Genomic DNA, 27,955 nt, shown 5'->3' on the forward strand with positions numbered 1-27,955 from the left:
GTGTGTGTGTGTGTGTTTTTCTAGATCTAGGGTCTCACCTTGACTTGAGTGTATATTTAGTCCTGCAGCCCCACCTCAACTACCGATAAGTGCTTGCCTAGGACTCACACTGATAGAGTGTATATGTGTGTGTAGATGTGTGCACATTCATTCCAAGTTCAAACACTGTGTACCAACAAGCACACACATAAGTGGGAATTCAGGAGCTTTTTCATTTGGCTGGCTGTATCCCTGCAGTGTTTGCTTTTGCAGGTGGTAGGGGGGAGAGAGGAGGTTACCACCAGAGATCTCATTTAAACAAGAAGGAGCATAGGAAAATACATTCTTTATTATTCTTCTGTAACAACAAGCCAGAAATATAATATACCTTTAAAAATGTTCTGTCTCATGCCAAAGAAACCTCCATTCAATCATTTTAGAAAATCTTGTTGCCCTCCCTCAAACAGTAACGAAAAGAAATAGGAATTACAAGTGCCATCTGTTCCCTACAAGAAATATGCCTGCTTGTACCACAGGTGGGTGTGTGGGGAAGGGGAACAGGGGGAGCAGAAAGTGTGTTTTTGATGGCCCTGACATCCCCTACATCACCCTGGCATGTGTTGAGCCTACCAGCCCCAGAAGACCACTTCCTGAGGGCAGGTACCTGCATGTGGCATTGATACACCAGCCTGCAGCAAAGAGTGTGTTCAGGAGGATTTCCTCCATGCCTAGACATACCTGCAAAGAGCACAGGTCCTCTGGTCCCCACATATTAGAGGAACTCATTGTCTCAGCTCACAGAGAATGCTGGGTGTTGTTCTGTATCCAGCTTCCCACAGGAGAGCTGAATTTCTTACCACGCTGGGTACCGTGTTCCCTAGAGTGCCTCTGGAAGGTGCATAATCTCAGTCACACCAGGGCAGCCTATTTTCCAGGTGTGCTAGGGAGCAGAGTAAGAGCCTGTTTACAAATAGTGGTATAAAGAGGACTTTTCCCAGTGAATCCTGTTATCCTGCTATGCATGAAAGAGGACAGGTCCTTGTTCTTTCAAGCACAGTATTTGATTTCCAGTGGGACTCCCCATAGCAGCCAGCCTTCATGTTTCTCAGCAGCCCTCTTTTCTCCCCTATCCTGTCTTCTCCTTTCCTGGGTGGGTTTCTAAATATAGCATTTTCTTTTCTAGGGTTGAGATGAATCCAGACTTTCTGCTTTATAAATGAATAAAAAAAAAAGGAAAGGCTGGGCAAGGTCACCATCAGCCCCACAACACAGCATATAGAAAATATTATTAGCAACAAAGAAAAATTGGTCAGGGCAGGATGAGGTCACAGGGAAGGTGCAGGGGAAGAGGATTTCAGCCCCCCCAACCCTTGCATTGTTCTCTGCCTCCCTCCCGTTAATTTTACCTCTAGTCTGTTGCCTTAAAAATGATCTCTCCTTCACTGTCTTGCTCACTCACACTCACACATGCGCACACACACACATACATAGGTCCCATTTGTTTTGTGCAATATTTCACCATTATTTGATGCAAGTAAAATATAGATCTATAAATATACCGCTCTGACTCAAGTCCCATTTCAAGTATGATTGCGGAGTCCAGTATGGTAAAGGGAGAAGTTCCCCTGAGAGGGAGGCTGGGGAGAAGTTTGGATCCAGCAGGCAGAGTCTAGTCCTGTCTTGCTGGGAATGTGGAGCAGCAGTAACACACATATGGAATCTGCAGTGCACCAGTTCTGCCCTTCAGAGCGGGCTACGGTTGCAGCAGATGGGATGAGTGGAGTGGCTATACAGTGCACGGGGGAAGAGTCCTTCCTCCTCACATCTTGCCAGCCCCCCTCCTCCTCTTCCCAAAAGCAGTGTGCTGGGAGCGGGGGTAGAATATGTGCACACACTTGTGGGTGGACTGGTTCTCCCAGTAATTCTTTCAGGGCAGCCTGGTCTTCTGCTTCCTGAGGAACATTTTTCCCTGTCCCATGCATTTCTGTGTCAAAGGGAATTCATGCTGAAACAGTCCAGAGCATTATATTGTTTTGCCTTTGGTGGCCCTGGGTAGGCCAGGAGGGATTCTGCCACTCCAGGCTTTGATGAAAGACTTGGCATTGTGTGCCCATGGATCAGTACAAACACCTGTTTGGGACCAGAAGGGAGTGAGGAGCCAGTGTGCATCACTTCCACAGGGATCCAGCAGCCATGAGCAGGAGGGCTGTGAGATGTCCGAAGGCATCAGGATCCAGCTGGAGCACAGAAAAGAGGTGAGATGCCCTGGCAGAGTCCACCTGCAGTGTGTGCTGGGCTCTGAACACAGGTTGCTAGAGAACCACCCTTCAAAGCTGGGCTGGCTGCCAGCTTGTTTTCTGATGGCAGCAGGGATCACACCATTCACAGGCACTGCGGATGCATGACCTCCGGTGTCATCTTCCTTGCTCAGGAATACCCACTGCGATGGGTTAGAGCAGGTTACCATGGCAATGTGCGCTCTCCCCTGGAGACAGCATTTTATCCCACTTCCATGATACAAAATGAGTCCTTATGTTGAGTTCCTTTCATATTTTTTTTTCCCCTCTCACTTTTTTTCATTTTTTTCCTGTCAGGTTGGAAAGAGCTAAGACTAACAGGAGGCACTGCAGTCTGAGGGCTTTAAAATCTGGTTGGGGGAAGTCACCCTACATGACAGTGGCAGTGTGTGCAGTTGTGTACCTATGCACACTCATGTGCAGCGGTGGATGGCATGATAGTGAGCGGAGCATACGTGGGCTGTGTTGGACCGTGCAGAACCCTTCCTGGGCTCTCCCATCTGTGTTGTACTGTGGTCCAGGTTTCAGCCTTAACTTCAAGACCCTCCAGAATCATGTCCCTCTCTTCAGTTACCCCAGCTGCATAACCCTACTCCATGCACCATGCTTGCCTCTCCTGGGTTGTGCGCCTTCTTCCCCCGCCACCCTCCCCTAGGCTCACACTACTCCTCAACATAGTTTACACTACTGAGGCTGGTAAGCCACCTCCTCCCTTAGTCTTTCCTGATGGCCCATTTCTGTTCTACCAATCAGACATTTCCAAATGGAGGCTTCATATCCTTACGGTCTCCATTTATCATAGAAAACATAAAATAGATAACAAGAACACACCAAATTTTTTCCATGCTGTGTACTTGTTTCCACAGACTCATGCTGTAACCTTAATAACTTCGTTTCTCTCCATCTTATCCTGCCCATTCCCGCTGGCTCTGCATTATGGCTGAGATGTTTCTGTTAGCTCCTCAGTGGCAGGGTGCATGTATTTTGTCTGAAGCAGAAGATTCTATGCACTGTTATGGTGAGAGTAAAGTGGCTGACTGTATTCATGGCTGCACACAGAGGATAGATCAATATGGACACATGTGGCTCTGCATGCACAGGTGGGGTACCTGGATGTCTGGAGCTGGGGCCGACTGTGTGTATGTGTTGGGATCAGAATGAGTCAGTGTGTGTGTGTGCAGAAGGACAGGTCTGTATCTCTGTACCTATAGCAGATGGTATGTGTGTCAGCTTGGAGATTTGGACCTGGCCAGAAGTAAAAAGAGGGCCACTGCGCTCCCAGGCAATGTGTTAGAGTGATACAGGTATCTTTCCACTTTTAAAAGTGAGAAGGGAAACCTCCCCCTGACTGTTGTCATCCCCTAGGGACCCTCTGTCCTTTCTGGTGTGCTCTCAGCAGCACCGACTTGTAGGGTGAGCGCAACTTACTGTCACACAACAGCAGTGACCCTAACAGCAACACATGGACTCTTTTGATGTCCTGCTACTCACAGAAGCTTTCACAGAGCTGCTCTCTGCAGAGAGCTCTTGACAGGATACAGGATGACTCAGGACCGAAGCTGAGAGGATGCACAGGTTCCCAGAAGGTGCCACAACAGGCATGTGAGGGAAGGTCTGTGCAGGGTCATGAGGCACAGCAAGCACTCGAGGTCTGACTCTACTTTATTTGTCTGGGAGGGCCCAAGGGTGAAAGGGCACAAAATGGGCCTGGGGCAGAGGAACAGAAGTTGAGCCAGGTGCCCTGCCCCCCCAGAAGCATGTTGCACTACTTGGGTGAGTGGAGCAATAGCACAGTCTGTCTGTCTGTCTGGGAAGATGTATTTTGGGAGGACCCCATGCTTGACTGCTCTCAGATACCTTTGTTCATTGCTGTCCCTTCCTTCCTAGAAGAGTTTCATGCCACAGAAGATATTTGTTTCTGCTCTTCATGTTCACCTTCTGTGTCACCCATGAGTGGCTGCCTCTTCTTCAGCTCCCGGTGGTACTTGGCCATAAGGGAGGCATAGATGCAACCATAAGCCGCTGCCACCACCATCATGATGCACACAATGCCACAAACCACGCCTGCAATGATCACAGTGCCAATAGCCCGGCGCACGCTCACAGGCCTATAACGCTGTTTCTGAGGGCATCCCACGCTGGGCTCCACTTCTGTTTCTGGGCCTGATTTAGATTTAGAAGGAGTTGGGCTTCCTTTAGTGCAGGGTGGGCCAGTATTGTCCAGCACTGTAGAGCTGTTCTCATCATCCAGCTGGGAGCAGTAGTTAAACATCTCCATGGGCACCATTCGCATATCCTTCCCTTTCAGCTCCTTGGGCAGGGTACATGCAAGCTGGTCGATTTTGCCACCTGTCCCAATAGAGATAACAGGAGTAAACCACAGCTTCATCCCCATACAGTGACAGCAGAGCTAGATCCTCAGGTGGATTAAGTTCCTATGGCTCTATTCACATCTGCTATTTGCCCTGCAGAAGTCAGCATTGTGATTAACAAGTGGGGAACTGCTTTGTTATAGCAGTGGGGCCATAAAATCCAGTCCCCCATGTGTGAATGCACTCCTGAGTAGAGAGAGTATTCATGAGAGCCTGCCAGATACTCAGTGCTTGTCCAAGGTGGAGGGAAGGAGGAATGGCTCCACCTCCATGCACTAGGCAGAAGGAGCACATGTGTTATCCCTTAAAATGATTGTTTTGCCTAACTTGGAGATATTTTACGTAGAATGGTTTGGATTGGAAAGGACCTTAAGATCACCTAGTTTCAACCCCTTGCCATGGGCAGGGAGACTTTCTACTTGACTAGGTTGCTCAAGGACCTGTCCAGCATGGACATTTCTGGGAATAGGGTGTCCACAGCTTCCTTGGGCAACCTGTTCCAGTGTCTCACCACCCTCATGGTAAAGAATTTCTTCCTTATATCCAGTCTAAATCTCCCCTTTCCAAGTTTGAGAGCCTTAGCCCTCCACAGCTGGAACAGTTTTAACCATGGCAGCTGGCTTATATGTTTCTTCTTAGGTTGGATTTGACAGTAGAGAGCTCATGGTACATGGTATCTTCATAGACATCTTTCAGACCAAGACATGAAAGCCCTCTGAAACCATCTATTAAATCAGCTTCATACTGTTTGGTGAGTTATATAAGTGTCAGTAGAACCATTTTAGATGAGGAGAAATTAAAGCAAAAAGATAGGATCAGGTTGTATCTTCTCCAAATAACAGCAGACCCATCTTCAAACAACTAATCCATCCCCCCTCTGTGAAAATAATGACAGATGTTGAAACAAATGGTTGAGCAAGTTTGGGCAATTTCTTTGTAAGGGGAAATAAAAGCAACATTAACCCCATGTGCTTTTCATTGACTCTGTGATTTGAGAGTCAAGAAACAAAACAAACCAAAAAGAAAAATTAAGAGGAAAGTGTCACTCGTATGCTGGTTTGATTCTGCTCATACAAATGCGTATTTCAGAATGCAGTTTAGCCATAGGCATAGATAATCTCTTTGCAGCATGGCTGTGATCAGCAGAGATGTGACAGCTATCCGCATGATTTGAGACCCTTTCCTACTCACTGGCTCCAGTGACAGAAGGTCAGGCCTTCGATCATCATTCCTGTATAATGTGCCATCTTTCTTTGAGTCACAGCTCCTGAAAGCGTGTCATCCCATCAGCTTTCCTGCTAAGTGATATGTACCTTTCCAGCCTTCCATATCTCAAGAAAAAAAAAGCTGGAAAAGCAAACTTGGCAAGAACTGCTTAGTTTGAAATTATTTTATAGCCAGTCTGACTTGGGGCCTGGCTTGTTAATGTGAGCTTTAGTTTGGGTTTCCCAATATTAGTTGCAGTATTTTTCTAAGTGGCACTGTTTCCTATAGGTCTTTTGTTGAAAGCAAACCTGATTCTTTACAGCCAAATCTAGCTTCTAGTTCTTCCAGCTTAAGAAAGAGGACAGGATGGTTATTTTCAAGAGTGAAAAGCATTTCTTCTCTTTAGGCAGAAAGCGTGAGGGGAGCTCATAATCCTAAAATTTTTATGTTATTTCTCTCCCAAGAAAAAAAAAAACCAACAAAGAAATCTTTCAGAATGGAAACAAAACAAGGAAATAGGAGAGCTGGGGCTGCAGAGGAATTCTTAGTGTGGCAGTGCTGCTATATGTAGGTGCAGTAGTACTGAACTGTCTCTTAGCATTGTGGCATGGTCCTCATGCTCCTTGGCTAAGATCTGACATTCGGGTCAGCCTGACCTACCAGATGTATCTGCTCATGTTTCTTCCCTGCCTGCCTTGTCTGCCCACACTTCAGTGCTTGGCTCCCGCTGCTTGAGCACCTACCTCGATAGGAGAACCACTCCATCCAGTGCTTGAAGTCTCGGAGGTTGCAGTCACATTCCCAGGGGTTATCCCCAACTTGGAGTTGCTGCAGGCTGGTTAACGGTTCGAAGGTCACCCTGTCCAGGCTCTGCAGGCGATTGGACCTGAGAGAGAGGGAGCGGAGAGCAGGCAGGTCATCAAAGATGCCCGAGGGTATCTGGGCCAGGCCGTTGATGGAGAGGTCCAGCTGGCGCAGCAGGGCCGTGTGTTGTAGCAGGTCCTTGTCTAAGGCCCGGATGCTGTTGTTCCTCAGCTGAAGCTCCGTGAGGTTCCCCAGGTCACTGAAGATGTTCTGAGGGAGCTGGTCCAAGAAGTTGTTGGATAGATCCAGCCTCTGTAGAGCAGAGAGGTTGGAAAACACTGCTCCTGGCAGGATGCTGAGTTTGTTGTTGAGAAAGAGGAAGGTCCTGGTGTTTGTGGGGATGTCTGAGGGGATGGAGGAGAGGCCCAAGCCACTACAGTCCACTTCCAGGTTGCCACTGTTACACTTGCAGGAGGAAGGACAAGCAAAGAAGGACTCGGCAGCACACAGTGACAGCCAACAGCCAAGCACTGGTAGGCGAAAAGCAGGGGAGAGAGAGTGCATGTATTAGAACAGTGCTTTCCCATCCTCATCAACTGCCATCTTGACCACAGATATGGCTATAATATAACCCTCACAGCGTGACTCTGCTGCAATGACCTACAGTGTAATGAGCTTCTTCACAGCTACATCCCTTTACTGGAGACCTGTCATCATGACTTTCCTCTTAGTCTTTTTGTCATGAGCAAGAAGTAAATATCCTTCTAGTTTCATGAGGAAGTTAAAATGGTGCACCCCAAAAGAATTTGATGTTATGTACTAGAGCACTGGAACCTGTCAGAGAAGAATGGAGTAGAGAGTGGTGGGAGGCTCACCTCTGATAAAAGACAGCTCTTTCCAAACAGTCAGGATTGAGAGGGAAGGGACTGGTATATACTTAAGAAGCTCTTTTTTAACAAAAATAGACATGCTAATGAAAAGCTTTTCAGAAAAATGAAAACAAAACAACCTACATTTCAGTTGTGCTCCTGTGCTTTTTGTATCCTAATCCTTGTGATAGATCAGGCTTATGTCTAAGTTAGCCTCTAAATCAGGGTATCATTTGCTTTCCATATCCACAGTGTATTGTGTGGATCTTGTGGCAAAAGACTTTTTTATGAATTAGATTACACTACAGAGGGATGACCAATAAAGCTGTTAAAAGGTAACAAGGAAACCCTAAACCACTGGACACCTGGTACTTGACATTGCTCTCAAAACAGTTTCTGAATCCCACAGCAATACCCCCACATCTGTCTCCTCTGACCAAAATTGTCTATAGCAATGAAGAGGAGGAAGAATATTGTAGGTCGGTAGTTGAAGAAAGGGTTTTTAGGAAAAAGGTTAGCACACCCCCTTTTGCCTGCACTGTCCCAAAAGGAAGGTCAGATAACGCACAAACCAGCATTTTGTAGAGCTACTGTGGATCACCATTCCAGGTGTGGGTCCAGATCCTATGAGTGGTGTCAGGGCAGTAGTTACCAATCCTCTTTGTGAGCCAGTGGCTTTTAAAACTCTCATTTCTGTGGCAAAGACGCACCAGCAACAGGGAAGCAAGCTTTGTGCCTCCTGTCATTGTAGGAGTGGGAGTTATGTTTAAGCAGACTATGTAAAACATTTGCATCCTTCATCTTAATTCCTTTTGTGGAATTGAGATTAGTTTCTCAATGTGGGAAGCAAATTCAGCTCCCTTGCTGCTTTTCAAGGTGACAGGTTTGAACATTTGACTAAAACTGAATCAGGTTTGTTTGTACGTCATGCCCTGTCCTCTCCCTTTCTCACTTTTCTTCGGAGAAGGCAGTTGCTTGGGGCTGGTAGAGTCTTTTTAGGGGTGAACGGTAGCTGAAGTGGATGCATTTATTTTCCCTCCATTCTTTCCTGGACTGGAAACCAGATTCTTCTGTCCTAGTTTTTTTCCAAAGACCCAGCAAGCAGGTGTTTTGTTTCTTAACCCCAAAGGAATTGTGAAAGGACTGCCATAAGAGAGGGAGCCAGTGGAGAGCTTCTGAAGAAGCTGTGCCTGGATCAGCCATGCTGTTCCTCTCTTCTGTCACACCACTCTCCAGAGTTTAGTCTAACCCATAGCCCATTTTTTTATATTGTCTTGGCATCTGTCAGCAATGCTGCCTTCATACTCAAAACTTGTCATCCTGCATGGGGCCTTTTCATGTTCCCAGTGGTCCTTGGGAGAATCAGCAGATTTGTGACTGGTAGCCTACGGAGAACTACATAGTCTGGATCCTAAGCTGCATAACACAGAACCAGAAAGATGGTCAAAGGACTGGGAAGAGTGCCACGTGGAGAAAGGCTGGAAGAACTGGGTTTCTTCAGCCTAGAGAAGAGAAGGCTCAGGGGAGACATTATCACCATGTTCCAGGATTTAAAGGGCGGCTACAAAGAAGGTGGAGATTCCTCTTTTACAAGGAGCCCCATGGAAAAGCTGAGGGGTCATGGGCACAAGCTACTCCTGGGGAGATTCCAATTGGAGGCAAGAGGAATTTTTTTCACAATGAGAACAATCAGCCATTGGAATAATCTCCCCAGGGAAGGTGTGAATTCCCAGGGTTGGACACATTTAAGGTTTGGCTGGTCAGAGTGTTGGGACGTATAGTCTAGGTCACGTTTTGCTTAAAAAGGTTGGACCAGATGATCCCTGAAGTCCCTTCCAACCTGTTATTCTGTGATTATGTGATGACTTCACTAAGGACCAGGGGATAAGTGTTTAGAGAGACAGTCTCAGCTCTTTTGTGTTTCATCCACCTTTCACAATTCCTTCAAGAATTTTTTTGTCCTGTAGTTGAGATCTCAGGTGTACTTCAGCCCAGGCTGTGCCAATCTGTGCGCTCTTATAATGATAATTGGGATCCTTATGGTGAAATACAAGAGAAATCTTTACCTTGAGCACCTGTGTACTTTCTTATCATGCAAAGGTGGGGGTCAAGAGCAAAGATTGCCATGAAAGCCGATCATAGCCTGTGGACTGGTGCAGTGCAGGTACTGGCTGGCCAGATGCGCTCTCATAAGGAGAGAATTAAAAGAATGGGAGCTAGAGTGGGGAAGGGAGAGAGCCATGAGTCACTTAAGTGACCCTATCTTTTCCTGGATGCTTAACAAAAGCACAGTATTAATAATAGATTGACAGCTGTGATGATGAGATAACACTTAGCTGCTTTGTACACCAAGAAAGGCAAGAGCAGACTGTGTGTAATGCTATACAGGTGGCATTCTGTTCAGGGCTTATCTCTGAAAATGCCTACCCGCCACCAGCCCCAACTGGGTGGGTGTGGGGTTCCACCAGTATGGATGCTGGCAGCGGCTGGTAGGAACAAAGTCTCAGGCAGCTGGCTGCGGTTATGTTCAGACTCTGATTTATGCCAAGTTTCTGCAGCCATGTAGGATGTGCCAAAAATGTCTCGTTGTTGCCCATATATTGCTCTGTGTGCTTGGAAATATTTAACTAAAATCATAGAGAGGAGAAGGTCTGATTTCATTTTCAGTCCCTGCAAGAGGTGCATCCGCTAGTATGTGAGTTGAGACCAAGGAATTCATCACACTGGTTAGGATGACTCTCTATGGGGAAGAGAGGCAGGGAAACAATAGACAGAACTTGACACTCTCCCAGCCCTACGGAAGGATGAGTAGCATGTGTTCTTGTGTTAGGGGAAGATGAAGTTACTTTGTGGGGTGTTTGGTGACTAGTAGGTGACAGAAAGCTGATCTAGGTATATCAGATTAAGTCAAGACTCAGTAGCATTAATTATAAATAATTTATGCAGCAGTCTAGTCTGTAAAGATGGATTACAAAGATTACTGTTTTCTGGAGAAGGAAACAATTTCCCCAGCTTCTTACAGTGGCAGCCCCAGGTTTGATCAGGGGGACAGGAAAAGTGAAATCAGAGAACTGCTTGGTGCCTAGGCATGTAATAGGAATGGACTTTAAGTGCTCCTTTTCCTGTGCTGTAGTCCACAGATGCTTCTGGGAACTGCAGGTACACTCCTAGAAGCCTCACATCACCATAGCCATCTCTGCTCTGCACTAAGGGATGCTGTAGCGGATGCCCCAGTCTACTGGGAAGATGCCCAGGCTGAACTTTTACAGTTTAATGTAAAAGAGATCTTCTTTATTTACTCTTTGATTTTCACTGCATGTGGCAGTGCCCAGTAGGAGAAGTCTGCATTTGCATCCTGCATTCCCTTCTAAAATCTGTCATGACTTCTGCTGTAAATCGCTGGGAGCCTTGCCCAGCAGCCTATATATATATATATATACATATTCCTACCACAGAGAGGGGTCTGCAGCTCACAGGATGCCAATCTGAGAAAAGCTCAGGTGGCTCTTTGTGCAGTGGTATCTGTTTCTCACCTGCCAGGCCCACTGGAATTCAGCACTCATCACTTGCTGTCCCACTTTAAGCCCATCTTCAGCTTTAGAGTCTCGCTCTCCCTCCCACCTAGCCTGGCCTCTAAAGGAATCAGGAATTAGTTCAAACATCTCCATTCTTAGCTGTCCCTCTCCCCTGTTCTTAACCCTGATGTGACCTATTTTCTTTCCACTCCCTTGACAAACAGGATCATTGTACTTAGTACCTGAGTAGGCATTACTTACAACAAGCCTCTTGCCACCTCATGAGGAACCTGCTCCTCCACCTGTGGCCAGCAGTTGTAGGCAGCATTGTTGTCTTCTCCAGCGTGTCTTCACATCCACCAGCCAGCCTGGCACACAGCCCCAAAGGGAGGAGGAATGACCTTGTATCCTGCCTGCCAGGTCCTGGAGGGGCAGAGCAGAAGAGTGGGTGAGGCTCAGTTGCCTGGGCAGAAGACGCAGGGCTGGGCTGAGTTTTGTCCTTTCTCCTCCCCAGCTAGAGTTTTGCCTCTAAGGAATCAGCTCCATTTTGGAGGAGAGATGGAGGATGTTTCAGGAGGCACAGCATGGCAAAGACACAATGTTAACTCACTTTGAACCACACAGTGCAGGAATATGGCCTGATTCACCTTAGTGCCGAAGAGACAAGCTCGTATTTGAGTAGCCTGCTATGGTAGCTACATTAGCCTCACACTCAAGGTTAACCTGCTGAATTGCTGAGCTGACCCTGCCAGGGCAGCAGACTCCAGCTCACTCCCTCTTCCCTCCACACGGGTGGTACAACCTGTCCATCCTCTCCCTGATGCACAGCTCAGGCTCACTGGGGTTTGGGTACCAGCAGCTGCCAAGCCACTTCTCCACTGCCCTGTATTCCCTACTAGCACTTCCTTTCTGTTTGAAGGTAAAATGGATGTGGTGGCTGGAGCGGGGCTGAGCAGAGCACAGCTTCAGCTTGAGGATTTCAACACTGCAGCAACTGCAGGATCTAAAGAGCAAGTGAGGGAGCCTCAAAGGAGAAGGGAGGACCTGGGGCAGGGGAGACTGAGTGGGAGTGTTGAAAAGAGAGGAATTGCATCTTAATTAGGAGAAGGAAAAATGCTCAGACTAATTAGAAACCCAAAGACCATAAACTCTCCCCTGACAATAGCTGACTGACAACAGGTTCCAACTTCCCTCCCGCTTCCTTTTTGGATACAGGCAAGCAGGAAAAAGGGAAACACCACAGACCCTCCTGTCCCCCTGCTTGCTCTCAGATATGCCACCCACAGTCACAGCAGCAGTTGGATGGACACGTTTCAACCAGGGTACAGAAATACATAATCCTCCACCCTCTCCGAGGGGCTCTGACAACATCCACAGCCGTTACTTTAGCTGGGTGCAGCACTCCCACTGGGACACCTTCCCCACACACGTGCCAGCTGCTTCCCCTCCCCCAGGCTCCCAGGAATGCTTTATTTTATATGGGAAAGTAAACCACTAGGAAATATTTAAATTAGCATCTTGATGAGAAAGATGAGCAGGCTCGGTGCCTGGACTAGCACATTCTGCAAGGCTATTTAGATCATTTATCCAAATGCCAATGCACCAAATAGATGAATACCCCTTACAGAACCGAAACCACTCGCTGCAGCCCCCCACTCCCCAAACTGAGCTTGAGCCCTTTCCCTGCAGTCCCCACTGAAGGAGAAGCCACAGCAAATAGCTGTCCCTATTCTCTGCTTGCATTCACCCTGGCTGAGAAGGAGACTTTCAGCCTCCCTCATATCAATGTCTCCATCCTAAATGCCACCCCTGAAGTCTCCTGTCCCCATCAGTAGCGACAAGGATGAAAAGCCACAAGCACTTACCTGGAGGGGCTCTGCCCACAGCCACTTCCACCCGACTCCCCAGGCACTGCCCAGTTACTGCCTCTTCCTTTCCTCTCCCTCCTTGACTTTCACTCCCAGCAGCAGGCTTTCCGTGTGCTCTATTTAACTCCCTACAGCACAGGAATAAACGGCAGAGTTAAGCTGACAGCCACAGAGCCTTATCTGCCTGCTGGATAGCGGGAGCCGATCAGCTCCAAATCCCATTGCCGAACGATCGGGTCCTCACTGTCAGCATCAGGGGCTGCCTGCCACACTCTGCCTTTCCCTCTTCCCCACCTTCACTCCATCTAACTTTGTCAGGGTTATAGATAGCTCTGTTCCTTGCGCTCTTGCCTTTTGGCTCTGTTTTGTAACACCCCATCTGTATCAGCTGGCTCAGCTCCAATCAGGGGGGCTAAGCCTTTTTTTCTTTTAAAAGAAAAAAAAACCAGCTTCCTTAGGTGCTTCGTGACACGGCTTCCCTCCGTGGTCTCCCCTCAGCCCAGGTACCTGTTTATGGCAGGGGCTGGTGTCTCCCCAACCCCTCTCGCTGCTCTCTGCAATCCAGCCACGCCATCCTCAGGCAACAGTTTGGGGCTGAAAGCAGGATGGGCATACCCACGTGTGAGGATGGGGTCAGAGTTTCTACCCCTAGCTCCTGCTCTGCCAGGGCAAGTCCAGATCTTGCAGTCATTTCTGGCACCTCACGGGCGCCTCTTTCTCTGAGGCAGCGCCAAGGCTCGAGCACAGAGTGCAGGGTGGGAGGAGCAGCCGTGTATAAATAAGCCCTTTCCCTATGTTTAGACTTTATTACAGTGCATAGTGATTAACACCTGTTCAGGCTTTACTGCTGTCTCCTGCGCTGCAACATGCACAAAGATGGAGGCGCCTTGATAAACCCAAGATAATTTTAAAAGCATGTCACATAAACACATCACTCCCGCCCCACACAGATAGCAGCCACCCTTTGTGCACTCATACACATGTTTCTAAGACTTAAATGCAACTATCTTCATGTATGTATGCAGACATAGTGACCAGTCTAACTTATGTTTACAAGTGTGTGCACAGTTGAGCATGCACATGTACTGGGGGCTCTTCTGTAACCTGTATTTATCAACATCCACGTCTTGCACAGAACTGTCTGCTTCTCCATGCATAGCACATGCTCAGGTGGCAGCGCAGTAGATTCAGAATAGATAGAGGCTCCTGGCTGCCGAAGTACAAGGGGCAATGAGCTTCTGCATTTATACCTTGACATAGTACGTTTATGGAGAAATCTTAATTCCCAGGATCCAAAAAAAACCCAGTTTCTCTGACCAGAAGCACATTAGACCCTTAGTAATTGCTGTTCATCAGCCAGGAGAGAGCAAGGTGGCAGAGAGGATTTCTGAGTTTCTTTTTTACATTTTTTTTTCTGATTTGTCTTGAATTCTGACTTAATTTGCTGGTTTACTGTGGCCCAAGAGGTGCCTTCTGCTCTGCAGAGCACCAGGCCAGCTGTGCTCACTGCCAATGCAGCACTGGGAACCCCGTAGTCCTGGGGCAACTATATCTGCCCGCACCTCAAGGCTCTCCAAGCACCACCAAATCTCTCTGGCTGCTTTTAGCCTGACAGCCTGGGACTTTTCCAGCAGTGAGGACTCTCCCAGGCCTGGGAGTGCCCCCCATACACCCCCAGCCCAAGGGGAGAGGCACTGAACTAGCATGTCATTGCCTGGGGTTTGGGGGCTCAAGACTGATCAGCATTGGTGCAGCTCTGAATACTCTGAAATTACTCAAGGGCTCCACAAATCAGGCATTAGTCTTTCTTCTGGGCATACTAGATAGTTCCTTCTCCCTGGAGAAACACATCACCTGAATGCCGTGTCACATGGGACATGGTATCCAGAGCTTTCTTCCACATGCTTGGAGTTAAGTCTCTTTTCCAGATTCTGGAGAAAGGGACAGCGTAGCCTGTGGGGCTGGTGATAGACTTTTCTTGCTGTTTGATATAGGACAGTAGAAGACAACTTTCATAGTTTCAGCTCAAAGCAACAGAATGAAATCATCCATTTCTGGCCCATGGTCTCCAGTGGCCAAAAATACACTGAGCTGAAGTGCTACTTGGACATTTGGCCTGCTGTCAGACTCTAGAGGACTCTCTAATGAGGATTCCCCTAATTAGCTGAACAGGAAACTTTACTGCTGGGGAGGAGGGGGGGATGGAGGCGGAGGGTATTGTAATGACTCTGCAGCACTTGCCAGGGCATAAAAGCTACAGCAGCCACCGTCCCTGTCTTGTGATTCTGTTCTCCCTGCCCAGGCAGTGACAATCTAAAGCCTTAGCTTTCGTAAATAGGGTCGCAAGAATCATGCTATGAGGGTAGGGAGGGTTTTGGTTTACTGCATCCTCATACTGCTTTAGTAACGCTTCCCAATTTTGTGGCACCTTCCATCTGCTCTAGAAATGGCTCTTACTGTAATTGTAGGTGGTGTTATTTTGTATGTGATGACCCCCAGAAGGAAGGCTGGGGTCACAGCCTGTAGTGCCTCTGTCTAGGTTGGTGGATAAAGCTATCCCATTTTCCAGACAGGGACACTGAGGCTAGAGAGACAGGTGACTGTGTCACTAGGATGAGCCATGGTCAAAAACAGAGCCCAGCAACCTCTGTCTCTGATTATCTCTCCCAGTACTTGGCACTAACCCTTGGATCACGGCTCAGGGATCAGACTCCGTTAACAACCTGGCTTATGAGCATTGGCGGGGCATGTGGGTGACCTATATTACAAAAGGGTAGGTAACAGAGGCTGCAACAGATGCCAGTGATAAATTATCAGGAAGTACATGCAGACATTCATCCCTCCCCCACACTCTCCTTGCAGAATGTTGGCAAAGTCCTTTTTCCCTTTCCTGTATTGCTTTATCCTTTACCAGAAAAGCAGCAGGGTGATGGAGGACATGGAGGACACTTCAAGGGTATTACTTTTCTCCCCTCCCCTTCCTTTATGCCTTTAGGATTCCTGTTTTATTGGCATCACCCCATAATGGAGGGGGATAGTGGTACCGCTGCACCCAGAGACTAAAGCATGTCTGTTTCTTCATGAGCCCTTTAGGGAACAAGAATCACAGAGGGCATGGAGACACATCAGCCATGTGGTCTGCTTACAGCAATTGGAAATTCATGAAGTAACCTGGCTGATGAGTCCTAGTGGGGAGTCATGCTCCTGACAGTATCCCAAGTGGGCTTAGGTGGCATGGAGATGATCTTGGCCTGTTCTTGGTCCCCCAGCAAACCCAAGTCAGTTGTGAAAATTTTTGACCATGAGAGGTCCCATTGTCTCCGTGGCAGCTTCTCATCTGTGGTCTAATTGGACTGCAGAAGTACCCAGAGATGGCAGCCAAGCTCAGCAGAACTGTAGGAACATGGAGCATGTGTCGCTGTCCCAGTGAGCTTCTAAGCTAAATAGCTGGGGGCTTCATTTCCAGCAGTTGCTGATTTATTAACACGTGTATTCAAGATTCATTAGTGTTGTGCTGTCACAATCAGTGCAAAGCACATTTTAAATTCATACTAGAAGCTCAGTTGCAGGAGAAATGGTGCCATCTGACTTGCAGTGATCAATCACAGCTAAGCAAAGCACCTCATGCAGAAAGCTTTAAAGTAGAAAGTGTGCAAAACCCACTTTGTATTGTAAGGGACTCTGCCACATTGGTGACTGGGTGTGAATAAAACCTCACCCTGCTCTCTGGGATGTGAAAAGGTCAAAAAGCTTCTGATCTTTGGAAGAACAATGTGTAAGCACCTCTGAAATGCAAATGTGATTGTTGTTAAAAGATGTTTCATCCGCAAGCCCTCTCCAAGAAAGATCAGCTTTATTCCTGTTTTATAGAGGGGTAAATTGTCATAGATGTAAAAATGGCTGCTGAATTTGGCTGGATGAAATTTCAGCTGCCTAGCTTTTCATACTTCCTCAAGAGCTCACATTAGTTCCTCAGGATTTTTTGAAGCCATCAAGTGCAGTGCTTGGACTGGATCACTTGGGCTTCCAAATGCTCTCCTGTCCAGAAGAGATGATTTGTAGGGCTTTCCAAAGTAACACGTAATAAAGGAGATTTGCCCAGGCTTTCCCAAAGCTTCCTGACAGGCCTGTGGCAAAATCAGGAGGGAAGCCAGGTTTCTTGATTCTTCATCCTGTACCTTAGCCGGGAAACATTATTTTCATCCCAAGCCTTACCAATGCATGATAATGAGACTGGGAGATGTTGGAGGGGCTGGAAATACCAAGGGCATCAGGCATCATCAAACCCTCTGAGAAAACACAGAGCTGCTGAAGGGAGCCAGGGTGGATATCACTGATGGGAAAGACCCAGATTGCTGTGGAGAAGTGGGATTCCTTGGGAAGCTGTGGAAGCAGGTGGGGAGACTGGGATATCCAGCACGGGAGTGACAGGAAAGTCCCAGTGCAGTGAGAGTGTGGCATATGGAGGAGGCCCAGAGCAGCAGCAGGAGGAGAGCTGAGGGGGCAGTTGACAGGAAGAAATCCAGCCATGTGTGTGCCAGCATCTTCTCCAAGTATTATTGAATGCAACAGACCACGTGCGTGTTTCCTCCATGCAAAACGGAGGCAGCTGAGAAGGGAAGCGGGTGAGGGAGTGGGAGAGGGGCTCAGAGGAGGGACACGTGAGCTGGCTACCCAGTTTCCTTCTCTTTTTCTTGTCACACAGTGATGTTTTTATTCTTCTCACACTGTTGGCAAAAATTGGTAACCGAGTGAGATGTGGAGGGGGGGTTCTACATGAAGGCTGAGATAACATTTTCTGATCCAGCCAGGAACAGTTGGCTGTGGGTGGTGGCTTGTCACCAGCCCTGCCAATTCTAATCCAGATCCCAGTTTTCGTCTTTCTCTCAGCTGTGGAGTGAAGAGCCTTCTCTACAACTTTAATTTCCTACAGGGGTTAATCCCATGGTCAGTAGTAGCTCAGGCTTTAATCCTTGCACTCAGCCTCTCGACAGAAGGACTGCGGCCACTCCTGACGCAGCAGGTCTGGGGGAGGAAGCCTTCTGCTCCCAGTTCCTCCTTTACACCCCAGGAGCATCCTTCACTGTCATGTAACATGCTGCTCCCAGCCTCCTGACAGGCCTGCCCTGGGGGTGTGGGTGAGTGGCACAACCCAGGGAGAGCTCCAGGCAGCTTAGTAGGAGAATCCCGATTCTGTGATTCTCATTCCCCTTCCCAGCCTACACACAGGTATTTTCCGCACTTAATTGGACGGTGCTCTGAATCCCAAAGTAATCTCTTTCATAAGTAGGTGTTGCTCAAGAAGAAGGGTATGTATAAGCCCACATTTGTGAAGGACTCTCTGAGGGCTCAGAAATTTGGGCATGACCCAGTACCTTCCCTGGGTCTCCTATTAGGGGCAAAGGATGCAGCAGATTCATAAGAGGGAAGATGCCAGCCTGTCTGAGGTACATTTACATGGATAGAGTAGTAGATGGAGGTGCATCAGTTTAGCAGCAAGATAGGAAAATATAAGGGTTTTTTATCAGTACAGCTCTCAGTTCACAGTTCTGTCCCCAGAGTGCTAGGCCAGACATCTATCAAACAGCACAGCCAGACTGCCAAATTAAAAGGCTTCAAGATCAATACGAAGAAACCCCTGTCACACCTTACAAGGCACTTCGGCCGTAAGCCTTTCTCCTTTTGCTTCCTTATTCCTAGAATCAGAAGAGCTTCTGCAAGCTCCCATGCTCAGAAAATGTCCCACACCTGCTTACTTGCCATCATTCGTGTCTGCATTAGCCCAAGAACTGGCTTTGCCTTTTTTCATAGCCTCTATTCTGAAATACACAAGGACTCCAAGCTCACTAGCATCCTAGTGCTTGACTCTTGTTACTTTTGCTTCTGGTGGAGAATCCAATGTGATGGAGATCTGCTGCTACCTAAGCTACTGAGAGAGAGTTCCTCCCTGTTTTCCTCACCCAGTACTTTGGCTGTGCTTCTCTGGCTGCCAGCCTCTCAGAATGAGACCATTGGCTGCAAGGGTAGTGGCTTGCCACTTTAGCAGTTGGAGCAGGAAGAGAGAGAGGAGGTAGAACAAACAGTGGGTCAAAGGAAGATCACTACTGTCTCACCTCACAGTTCTGTGCCCTGGGCATGTACACAGGGGCAGGGATCATCCATCCATGCACAGCAGGGTGGGAAGAGCACAACATGCTAGAATTAAATCCTCTCTGCTCTTGTCATAAGGGGATCAGTGACCTAGCACACACACAGCTCCTGGCAAACCTCCCAAGGAAAGGCTGACTGTCATTGTTCACACACGGTGCATTTATACTGGACTCCGAAAGAGACCTTTTCCTGCCTTAGTCAGTTGCATAGGTCTGCTTGATTGTTGCTGCGGTTCTCTTCTGCTTCCCCATCACCCCACTATCACCTTCCCAGAGTATCCAAGAGGGGCATCCCTGCAAAGTCCACACAAACTTCATGGGGTCCAGGCCTGAAGGTCCAGGGGTGCCTGAGGCTGTCTGGGACATATTTATACTCTTTACAAGCTGAGAACATTGCCCATAGCTCAACAAGATGTGGTGACACTCTCACAACCCAGGCCTTCAGCCAAGATCCTTGGATGCATCTGGGTTAGCAAACAGATCATAGCCTCATGCTGCAGAGCTTGTGAGGCTGGGGAAGGTCTTCAAAACTGATGTGACTTTAGTTTTCTGGAAGGTTTGTAGCCACATCACATCAAAATCAATGCAAGTAGTGTGGGGAGCAGGGCCCACCTTCAGCTTCTCTCCCACCAGCAGGTACCTTGCAGCAAAATCACAGCAGCAGCATGCCCTGCTTTGGGCAGCACCAGCAGCAGAGAGCTTCCCCAGGAGTGGAAAGAGAGCCCAAGTTGCTTCTAACATCTCCAGACTCAGTATGTGGTCCTACTATTTTATTCCTTGTGTGACAGCATGGTCCGTGAGGAAGGAAACTTCCCAGATTCCTTGGAGTGAGGAGGAGCGTGATACCAGGGCCTGTCTCTAAAGTAACAGCTTTTGCTTGCAGTCAGCCATGAAGTTCAGACTTGTATCAATCAGCTGTACATTTAAGTCTTGGTCCTTCCTATGGTTAGGTGTGGGGTGTTGCAGTGTATAGATAACAGGAAGTCTGACGTTTTCCCATTCATAAAAGAAGAATCAAGAAGATGTCATTTTCATTTTTAAAACCAAATTGCCATATGATAAAATATGCCATTTGGCTTGCAAAGCCAAGCACTTAAATGTGAGTTAATACCTGCACAACCTTAATTCAGCCACTTGCACGTACCCATTACAACACAGCCTTTACTTACCTGAAAGTACTGTTTCTTTTTTTCACAGGACCCTGTCCTATGCTCAGTGCAAAGGGCACACCAATACTCCAGCTAACAATGAGGTCGCTGTAATAAATAAGGCCATTTTTATGTGGTTGGCCTTAAATATTAAACCACAGTTTTGGCATGTGGCCACAGTCTGTCCGTTCCTAATTTTGTGGGTGCCCAACATGAGACCCTAGAGGCCATTTTGCAGAACTGCTGAGCATTCACAGCTGCTTTCCAAAATCCTGGCAGCTTAGCCAGCAAACTGATATGGTCTTGAGAACTCAATGGCACCAAGAGCCAAGAGACCCCAAGCTCCAGTTATGTACCTGCTGCTCCTTCCCCATCTGGCTAAAGGGCAAGTCTTTTTTCCCTTCAAAAGCAAGGAAAACGACTATTCTGTCTGCCTTATCAGGAGCATAAATTCTCTATCATCAGCTATGAGGCAACTGTAGCAGTGAGCATCTTCAGAACACCACAAGACAATGAATAATGATGTATTGCCTGCAGGGCTTGGAAGGCAGGCAGTAAACAAATAAAACAGGCACACGCTTTGCAGTACTAAAAAAATCAGTAACAGCCCTTTGCTTCACTCCCCAAGCAGCATGTAGCTGGTGCCCTGAATGAGGCAGCTTATGGAAATACAGCCTGTGATCCTACCAGTCAGGGCTGCAACCCAGTGCAGGTGGCATGCTGCCCACAATCCTGACATCTCCTGACTTTCAACTGGTTGGTTTTGTGATGTGAATAAAACTGTATTTCGCATAAACCAACCCCTTGCAGGTGAAGTAACTTGACCATCCATCTCTCCAGCCTGGAACTGAACTGGTTTATAGAAAAAAAGTACTTCTTCTTGCTATTAGGATACCCTCAGCCACACAAAGCATTTTTGTGAGCCAGCATTTTGGTACAGCCAGGAGTAAGGTATGTGTTACAAGGTATTTCCACTCAGCAGACACAGAAACAGCCCAGGACTCCAGCTCCTTCCCACTAAGAACTGCAGTGTGTCAATGGTGTGGCACTCTGGAGCATTCACCAGGAGCATCCCAGTATGGTCATTTGAATTACTGTTTGAGCAACCCAGGCTGGGACAGATGTCAAGTGATGTAAGCAGCTGCTTGTAACCAAACATGGCAAGTGAAGGAAAGTGCTTGGGCTCCCTTTTGAATCAGCAATGGGCAAGCTCTGAAGAGTCACTGAAGAGCTGCCCAGAAATGCCCTCCCACAGGCTTGAGCCTGTCACTATCCTGTTCCAGTCTCTACTGGATGCTCTTGTCCAAGTATCCTCATGGCTCCGTGCTGCTGCTGGTCCTCCTTGCTGTATCAAGTCACAGGTCTGTCTTCACCAGGCTTCTGTGATGCTTAAAAGCCTAGAAAATCCTTTCTGCATCAGGCTTAGAAAAACCAGAGGAAGGGCAGGAAGCTGGAGTAGTTCACGAAGATATCCAAGCACCTTGCTAGCATGTGGCATTCACTTTGCTGAAGGCAAGGGTAAAGCTATGATCTGGCATAAAAATTACATAAGAAGGCTTCCCCCCTTTCTCTTTGCAAACAGCCCCTTTGCTCAGGATTTACCATAATTCCTCCAGCTGGGCAAGATACACTAACAGAGGCTGCACTGATGTCTGACAGGGAGACAACTCCCGCAAGCCTTCCGCTCATGTGGAATAATTCCCTCGCAAATGTTGTTTGCCAACAGCAGTTAGAGGAAGATCCACCCCACACCCCCAACAGACCTGAGCAATACAGATCAGCAGAAAAATGGTCTGCAGTTCTGGAAAGGCACCCCCCTCGTCACTGCTAGAAATACCCCGTGCTTTGTGACAGGTCCCTGTGTGCCTTTAAGGGTTCCCCAGTCTTTTAAGGGTTTCCTTCTTTAAACCTTGCAATAGCAGCTGTTCCAGCCCTTCCCCAGATGAGATCTTCATTTCTCCCTCCATCCTTGGGTGGCAGATCAGGCACTGGCAGCAGAGCAGTGCTGGACCCTGCGGTTGACATCAGGGATGCTCTGGATGTGGCACATTCAGGCTACCTGACATTCCACAAGGTGGGCCTGGGGCCCAGCTCAGCCATGACCTGGTTGGAGTAACAGCTCCAAACATCCTCTCTCCCCAAACCAGGAAAGCTCAGCTTTTACATGTCTCTCTTAATTAGCATGAGATGCAGTGGCAGTAATAAACTGGGCAGGCAGAGGGAGAAGGGGGGGGCAGGCAGAATGCCCTGTATGGGATGCATGTGTGCACGTGTCTGTGCATGTGTATATATGTACACGTGAATATATGCACACACACACTAACATATATATACCCTTATGCATAGGGGGTTTCACATCGACTCATTCAGAACCTCATTCTCCCCCTTTCCTCCCAGGCAGGACAGGAAAAGGCTATGAAGTTTCTCTGTGCTTTTTCACCCCCACCCTCGGTGCTGTGCTTTCCACCCAAAAGTTCAGGAATCGCAGGGTCAGCCTGCAGGGATGCCAGAAGCAACTTGGGTCTTATTTTTGGCTCTACTTGTGATATGGCATCCTTCACATCCTGTGGTTGTGCCTGTGAACTTTGTGCGTGAAACTGTACATGCTCATACACACATAAAGACCCCCTCTCAATCCTAAAGCTGGGTGCTGAGTGCTGACTAGACCTGTTCAGTTTTGGTCCTTGCTTCTCCATTTTAGGTTATTCTTACTAAGACAGCTGAGACCAAAATGATGCCCAGCAAAGCCACCACAGGTCAGTTGAGTGGCAGCTCATATGCTTACCCCTCTCACACACATAAGGAAGGGGAACAAAAGCCAAGGCTCAGGGAAGCTGCCCGGTACCCAGTGGCCACAGGATCAAGGCTCAAAGCTGCACCTGAGTTGCTGCCATTCACAGCTGGGAGAAGTTGCTCCCAGCTGCCCGCGCTGAAACCGGACTGGAACCAGTACCAGCAGCCTCTGCGGCAGGGTTGTCGTTCTGCCTTATCGGGAAGACCGCTGCCTGCCAGCCTCGCACAACCGGGACTTCTGCACTGTGCCGCCTGGCAGGCAGTGCTGACCCTGACCACCACTCTCCTCCCCAGGGAAGCCGGTTCCTGGGGCCAGCTCCGCTGATCTCACATAGCTGGGGAGTGGGGAGGGCGGAATACAAAAGAGACGTCTTTACTTACCTCTCTGGGGCTGGGCTGGACCCTCCTGTGAGAACGACAGCTCTGTCAGCAAACCCGGTACAATCCCAGAGCAAATTCAGCAGAAAGTGCCTCCGTTGGCGGCTGGGCTCTCGATGGACCTTAGCTGTCAGGAGCCCCTCCTAGACAGCCGCTCGCTACACACGGAGGGCAGAGGAACCTCACGGCGAGATGGCAGCGTGGGAAAGGAACTGTAATCCTCCGTAAATAATAAATAGGGGGAGAAGGAAAGAGAGACAGGAGAGGGAGCGACTGCGCGCAGCGAAGTGACAGCTGGGGGTACATCTGCGATGGCAGCAGCACACGCACAGGAGCGCGCACAGACAGTGCAGAGGAGTCGCCCCGCCAGGCAGGCAGGGTCTGCTCCGCAATACCCACAGGAAGGAGCTCGGGAGGTTCTCGTATCTCTCAACCCATTCTGAAGAAAGGGCAGTTGCTGTCAGTCCCGCTCTCCCCCCCTCCCCTTGCCTCCATCCCTCTGCGGGAGCCAAGGGACTCACGAAGGGGTAAGGAGATGCCAGGGTGGGGGGAGCTCCCCACAGCCCCTCGGAAGGCAGATTGGTCAGGCACAGGTTATGAGAGGAGGCACCGAGCTGAATGCCTCCACCCCTCCCTCCATCTCTCCCCTTCCTGGTAAATGGCTGATGACAATAAACCGAGAGAGAAAAGCACAAGGAGAAGGGACAAGCCCTGGGGTTTGTATAGGGCTGAGATGAGCAGCTGCAGTGAAGGGGAAGCAGTGGGGGAAAACACAGGGGGCCTGGGAGCAGGGCACCCCCTTCCCACCAGCGCTCCAGAGACAGCTGAGGGGAGGCAGTGTGTCTGACAGAGAGACTTAATGGAGAGGTGCCCACTGCAGGCTGGTCACATCCTGCCCAGCCAAAGCGAGCATCCCCAGCAGCTGCCGTAATGCTTCCCTCCTTGTATGCAGCATGACCCTGTGTCTGTGTCCTTGAGGAATCAGTGAAAACTTGCGGAGTGCTGGTAGGGGGTAGCTGGGATGAGGGGAATGGGTGAAAGAGAGGAGCGTTTGCACCCACAGTTCATTCCTCTGCATTCGGTGTGTGGCAGGGAGATGTGGTCAGCTGGATGTCCAGCTTGGGGTGTGGTTACGTCCATGCAGTGACAGAGGCGTCCCCTGCCCTCCCTGACACAGCCTATTGGTACCATCAAATCCAGCCCACTGCCTCTTTCAGGCTTCCTTCTGTGCTCTCCTGTGGGCTCCTACAGCCACCCCAATCCCACAGATCAGACCCCTTGCTTGCCTCTCTCCAGCTTGCTGAAGACCTCTGTAGCTCGTATCTGCAAGAATTACTCTTTCACTGATCCACCTGAACTGCCTCGTCTGTCAGGTCCAGTACTGTAAACAGGCTGCCCTTGGTCTGGTCTTTCTGTTCCTTTTAATTTACCCAGAAGTTATTTTTTAAGTAAAATTTTTAGGAGGCTTCAAGTAAAATTTTGAGTGGGGCAGCTCCACTGCTGGGTTGAGAGGAAAAACAGGAATATTTCAGAAACAGAGAATGGGGAATGCAAATGGACAGTATGGGCAGGGCTGCTCTGCTGCTGTGGTGCCTTCTTCCATTTGGATCACAGGTTTTATTTAACTACTGGACCAACTGCCATGAAAGCAGGTTGTTAATGACAAGGTAAATCTTGATTAGCACTCTACAGGATGTGGCCTTGTGATTATTATGCCTTTTTGTTGTGCAGCAGGCCCAAGAGTTAAATCTTGGGGAAAGCTCCTTATGAGAACAGCATATGGACAATCAAGGAGAGAAGCCAGGGAAGACAGACAGAGAGAGAGACAAGCAGAGGATGAGCTAATGAGGCAGATATGCTCAACAGAGGGATGAACAGGTGGAGGGGAAGGCTCTTGTCTCCACAGTGAATCGCAGCACAAGATTCCAGAGAAAGCCAGCAGCAGCCATGCAGTGGGCATTGCTTGGGTTTGATGGGAAGCCATTCACAGGTCTGGGTACCTCATCAACATGAAGTGATACTAACTAAGCAAGTGATACTAACTAAGCAAGTTGCACAGCATTGCTGGTCCGCGTGTTTTATTTCCCTGCTGGGATGCTACAGATGCACAGGGTGTTTGCACAGTGGTAGGAATAAACCTATCAGCCACGGTCTTTCTGAGGACTCCACAGTTATTGCTGTGCTGCACACTAGAGCCACTCATCATTTCGCAGGCTTCAGATCTTCCCACTGCTGCAGCATACACTTTACCACCAGAGCAAAAAGGCTCATTAGCGATCAGCTGTACTTTGGAACAAGCAGAGAGGGGTTTAGTCCAGTTTTCTCCCTCTCACCTGAGCTGTAGCATCATCCTTGCCTCAGGCTGAATTACCAGTTTCCTTCTTTCTACCCAGCCCCACCAATAGCCTGAAGGCACCCAGGCACCTATCTGTTACTAGCACTGGGAGGGTGACTGGGGCCTGTTTCCCCTCAGCTCTCGTGTTTTCCTCAGGTCACCTGAATGTGTGGAAGTTTCTCACAGCTCTTGCCACGAGCTGCCAATCCCCACTGGCTGGCAAGGAGTGGTGGTGCCAGGCAGGAGCACGGAGCAATCCCTCCAGTGTGGTACCCTGTAATGTGTACATCCAAACAGACAAACCTGGCTGCAAGGCAAAATAGCTCCCAGCTTTGCTTTCAGTGACCTCTTCAGACTGTGCCATGTGAGGAGGAGAGTAGTGCTCACCATGGCTCCATGAGGAATAGCTAGAAATGTGTGCTGGACCACTGGGAAGGAAAGGAAGGGCTAATGCAGAGAAGATGTGTAAACTCAAGCCCTACAGGGAGATTAGGGCCGCAGAGGTTGCATCCAAAGGACAAGGATTGCTGACAGATGGCAGGGACAAGTTACACGTAGCTGTGAGTGACATGGAAAGAGGAAAAAGAGTGCTGGGAGACTTTACTTTCTGTCCCTGCCAGCAGACACCAGCACAAGCCTCCAGGAGCTATCCTTCCTCATGTTGCAGGCAAGGCTGTCCAAGTTTGGTACATGGTATTCATGCTTCCTGAGCAGAGGCACAAATTCACAATCAGGGGCTAAGCTCACCTTGAGGAACAGTTTAAGGCTAGATGTTCCCAGTGGCAAAAACATGAGCCACTGAGTAAGCCTCTGCATTGCAAGGTTAGTTATGCAGGTGTCAACTCCTCTTCAGGTCTCATAAAAACTCCATGTCCTGCGTAAAGCTCAGTCCCATTTATGTGATCTGGTGTAATAAGGGGAATAACCTTTTCCTGAGATGGTGTTAAAGGAAAACGATGAATTCATTTAAAGCTACATACCAAATCAGATGCGTGGGCCTCATGGGACTCAGCAGCAACGGCACCACTTGCCTTCTGTCATGGGCTGCTGGTTTGTCAGCAGGGGCATCAAGCCAAACCATGCTTGCAATAGCCCCTCTGAAGCTGATGAATCTTCACCCAAGCTGGACTCAGCCCCATCCTTCCTCCTTTGTTTACATTCTTTGTCTTGTGTGGTTTGTGTTCTGCAAAGCTTAGGGCAAGGCAGCTCTATAAAATCCTTCCTTTCCTCACGTACAGGCAGTCAGATTCAGTCTACAGCACGGAGAGCTGGATAATAAATGCACCTGCAATACACGGGATTTTGTAAGGTGGAATAGCAATGGGAATGTGACAAGGACACTGATATAAAGGGCAGAATTGATGCTGGGTGGCAGGGTCTCTGTACATGCTGCAAGAAAATATACCATTGCATACTCCAGTTTTAATTCATACCCATCTGAATTAGAGCATCAGATCATACTGTTAACTTAAAAGCACCCACACAGCATGATTCAGATTTAAAGGATCTGTTCCCCCTTTGAAAGTCCTGCTAATTCAGAGGAAATCTGTGGAAACAGCAACACTTCATCCACCCGATATTGGTGGTTGCGAAAAAAAGGCTCAAACTTCCCCTCTCTGTGCTTCTTTTTCTCCCTCACTTGCACTTTATATTCTATTTCAAGGTCCTGCTTGAGGCTGTAGTTCCTGCAGAGCATTTGGATTCAACTAGTTGACACACAGCCCCATTGCTGCTGTCACCGTGCCAGGCTGTGCACGACTGCACTGGTTATTATGTGTGTTTGCAAGCAACCTACCCGGGGACAGCTAGGTTATTCTGTCAGGGAGACCCTGCACTATTTCTTCTCCTGTGGAGCTATGCCTTACTTCAGGAACATGATGCTGGGAATAGAAGAGAAATTAAGCCAAGAAATTATGACGCACTTCATTAAGAAACACACTTCTGCTTAGCCCAGCTGGGACCGGGTAACAAAGCACTGCTTCTAATCAACACCTTTCCATCAAATGGCATTCATATTTCTGTGCTTTTGTAATGGCTCAGGAGTCATTTAAATTGCTGTGGTCTCCCCTTGAGACAGGTGGGGTTTTGAATGAATCCCTTCCTCACTCTGGCCTACTTTATTTCCACCTGATGCTGTGCTGTGCAAGAGTTGAGGCTGGGGTGATCAGAAACATCTGCAAATCTACAAAAGACAAAGATGAAAGTTCACATGCTCACTGCCCTGGGGTTTTTGGTGGGACTT

General features: G+C 48.5%; 2 protein-coding genes across 5 annotated transcripts in view; one reads left to right on the plus strand and one right to left on the minus strand.

The window, feature by feature from the left end:
- CACNA2D4 (calcium voltage-gated channel auxiliary subunit alpha2delta 4) overlaps positions 1-27,955 on the plus strand; it is a 128,456-nt gene that overhangs the window by 74,738 nt on the left and 25,763 nt on the right. The window lies entirely within an intron of this gene.
- On the minus strand, positions 309-24,161 carry LRTM2 (leucine rich repeats and transmembrane domains 2). 4 transcript variants are annotated; one of them, XM_061364004.1, is made up of 5 exons: positions 23,382-24,161; positions 12,908-13,038; positions 11,304-11,465; positions 6,598-7,188; positions 309-4,625 (listed from the first exon to the last, which is right to left on the minus strand). In XM_061364004.1, the coding sequence occupies exons 3-5, from the start codon at positions 11,368-11,370 to the stop codon at positions 4,171-4,173; spliced, it is 1,113 nt and encodes a 370-aa protein (XP_061219988.1). In that variant the 5' UTR covers positions 11,371-11,465; positions 12,908-13,038; positions 23,382-24,161; the 3' UTR covers positions 309-4,170. The 4 variants fall into 4 exon arrangements, with proteins under 4 accessions (XP_061219988.1, XP_061219989.1, XP_061219990.1 ...); XM_061364005.1 differs by lacking the exon at positions 23,382-24,161 and adding an exon at positions 13,526-13,649; XM_061364006.1 differs by lacking the exon at positions 23,382-24,161 and adding an exon at positions 13,155-13,489.

This window comes from Neopsephotus bourkii, unplaced genomic scaffold, assembly GCF_033783945.1.
Source record: "Neopsephotus bourkii isolate Nb327-2 ecotype Australia unplaced genomic scaffold, CSIRO-AGI_Nbou_v1 NB_1183, whole genome shotgun sequence".
Taxonomy (NCBI): Eukaryota; Metazoa; Chordata; class Aves; order Psittaciformes; family Psittacidae; genus Neopsephotus; species Neopsephotus bourkii.

What these genes read in the sequence shown, in the direction of transcription:
- LRTM2 (XM_061364007.1), bottom strand. Translation starts at nt 11,370, where the DNA reads ATGCTGCCTACAACTGCTGGCCACAGGTGGAGGAGCAGGTTCCTCATG. An exon ending in GAGGTGGCAAGAGGCTTGTT is followed by an intron (nt 7,189 to 11,303) that starts GTAAGTAATGCC and finishes TTCGCCTACCAG; the next exon opens with TGCTTGGCTGTTGGCTGTCA. An exon ending in GGAGTGGTTCTCCTATCGAG is followed by an intron (nt 4,626 to 6,597) that starts GTAGGTGCTCAA and finishes CTATTGGGACAG; the next exon opens with GTGGCAAAATCGACCAGCTT.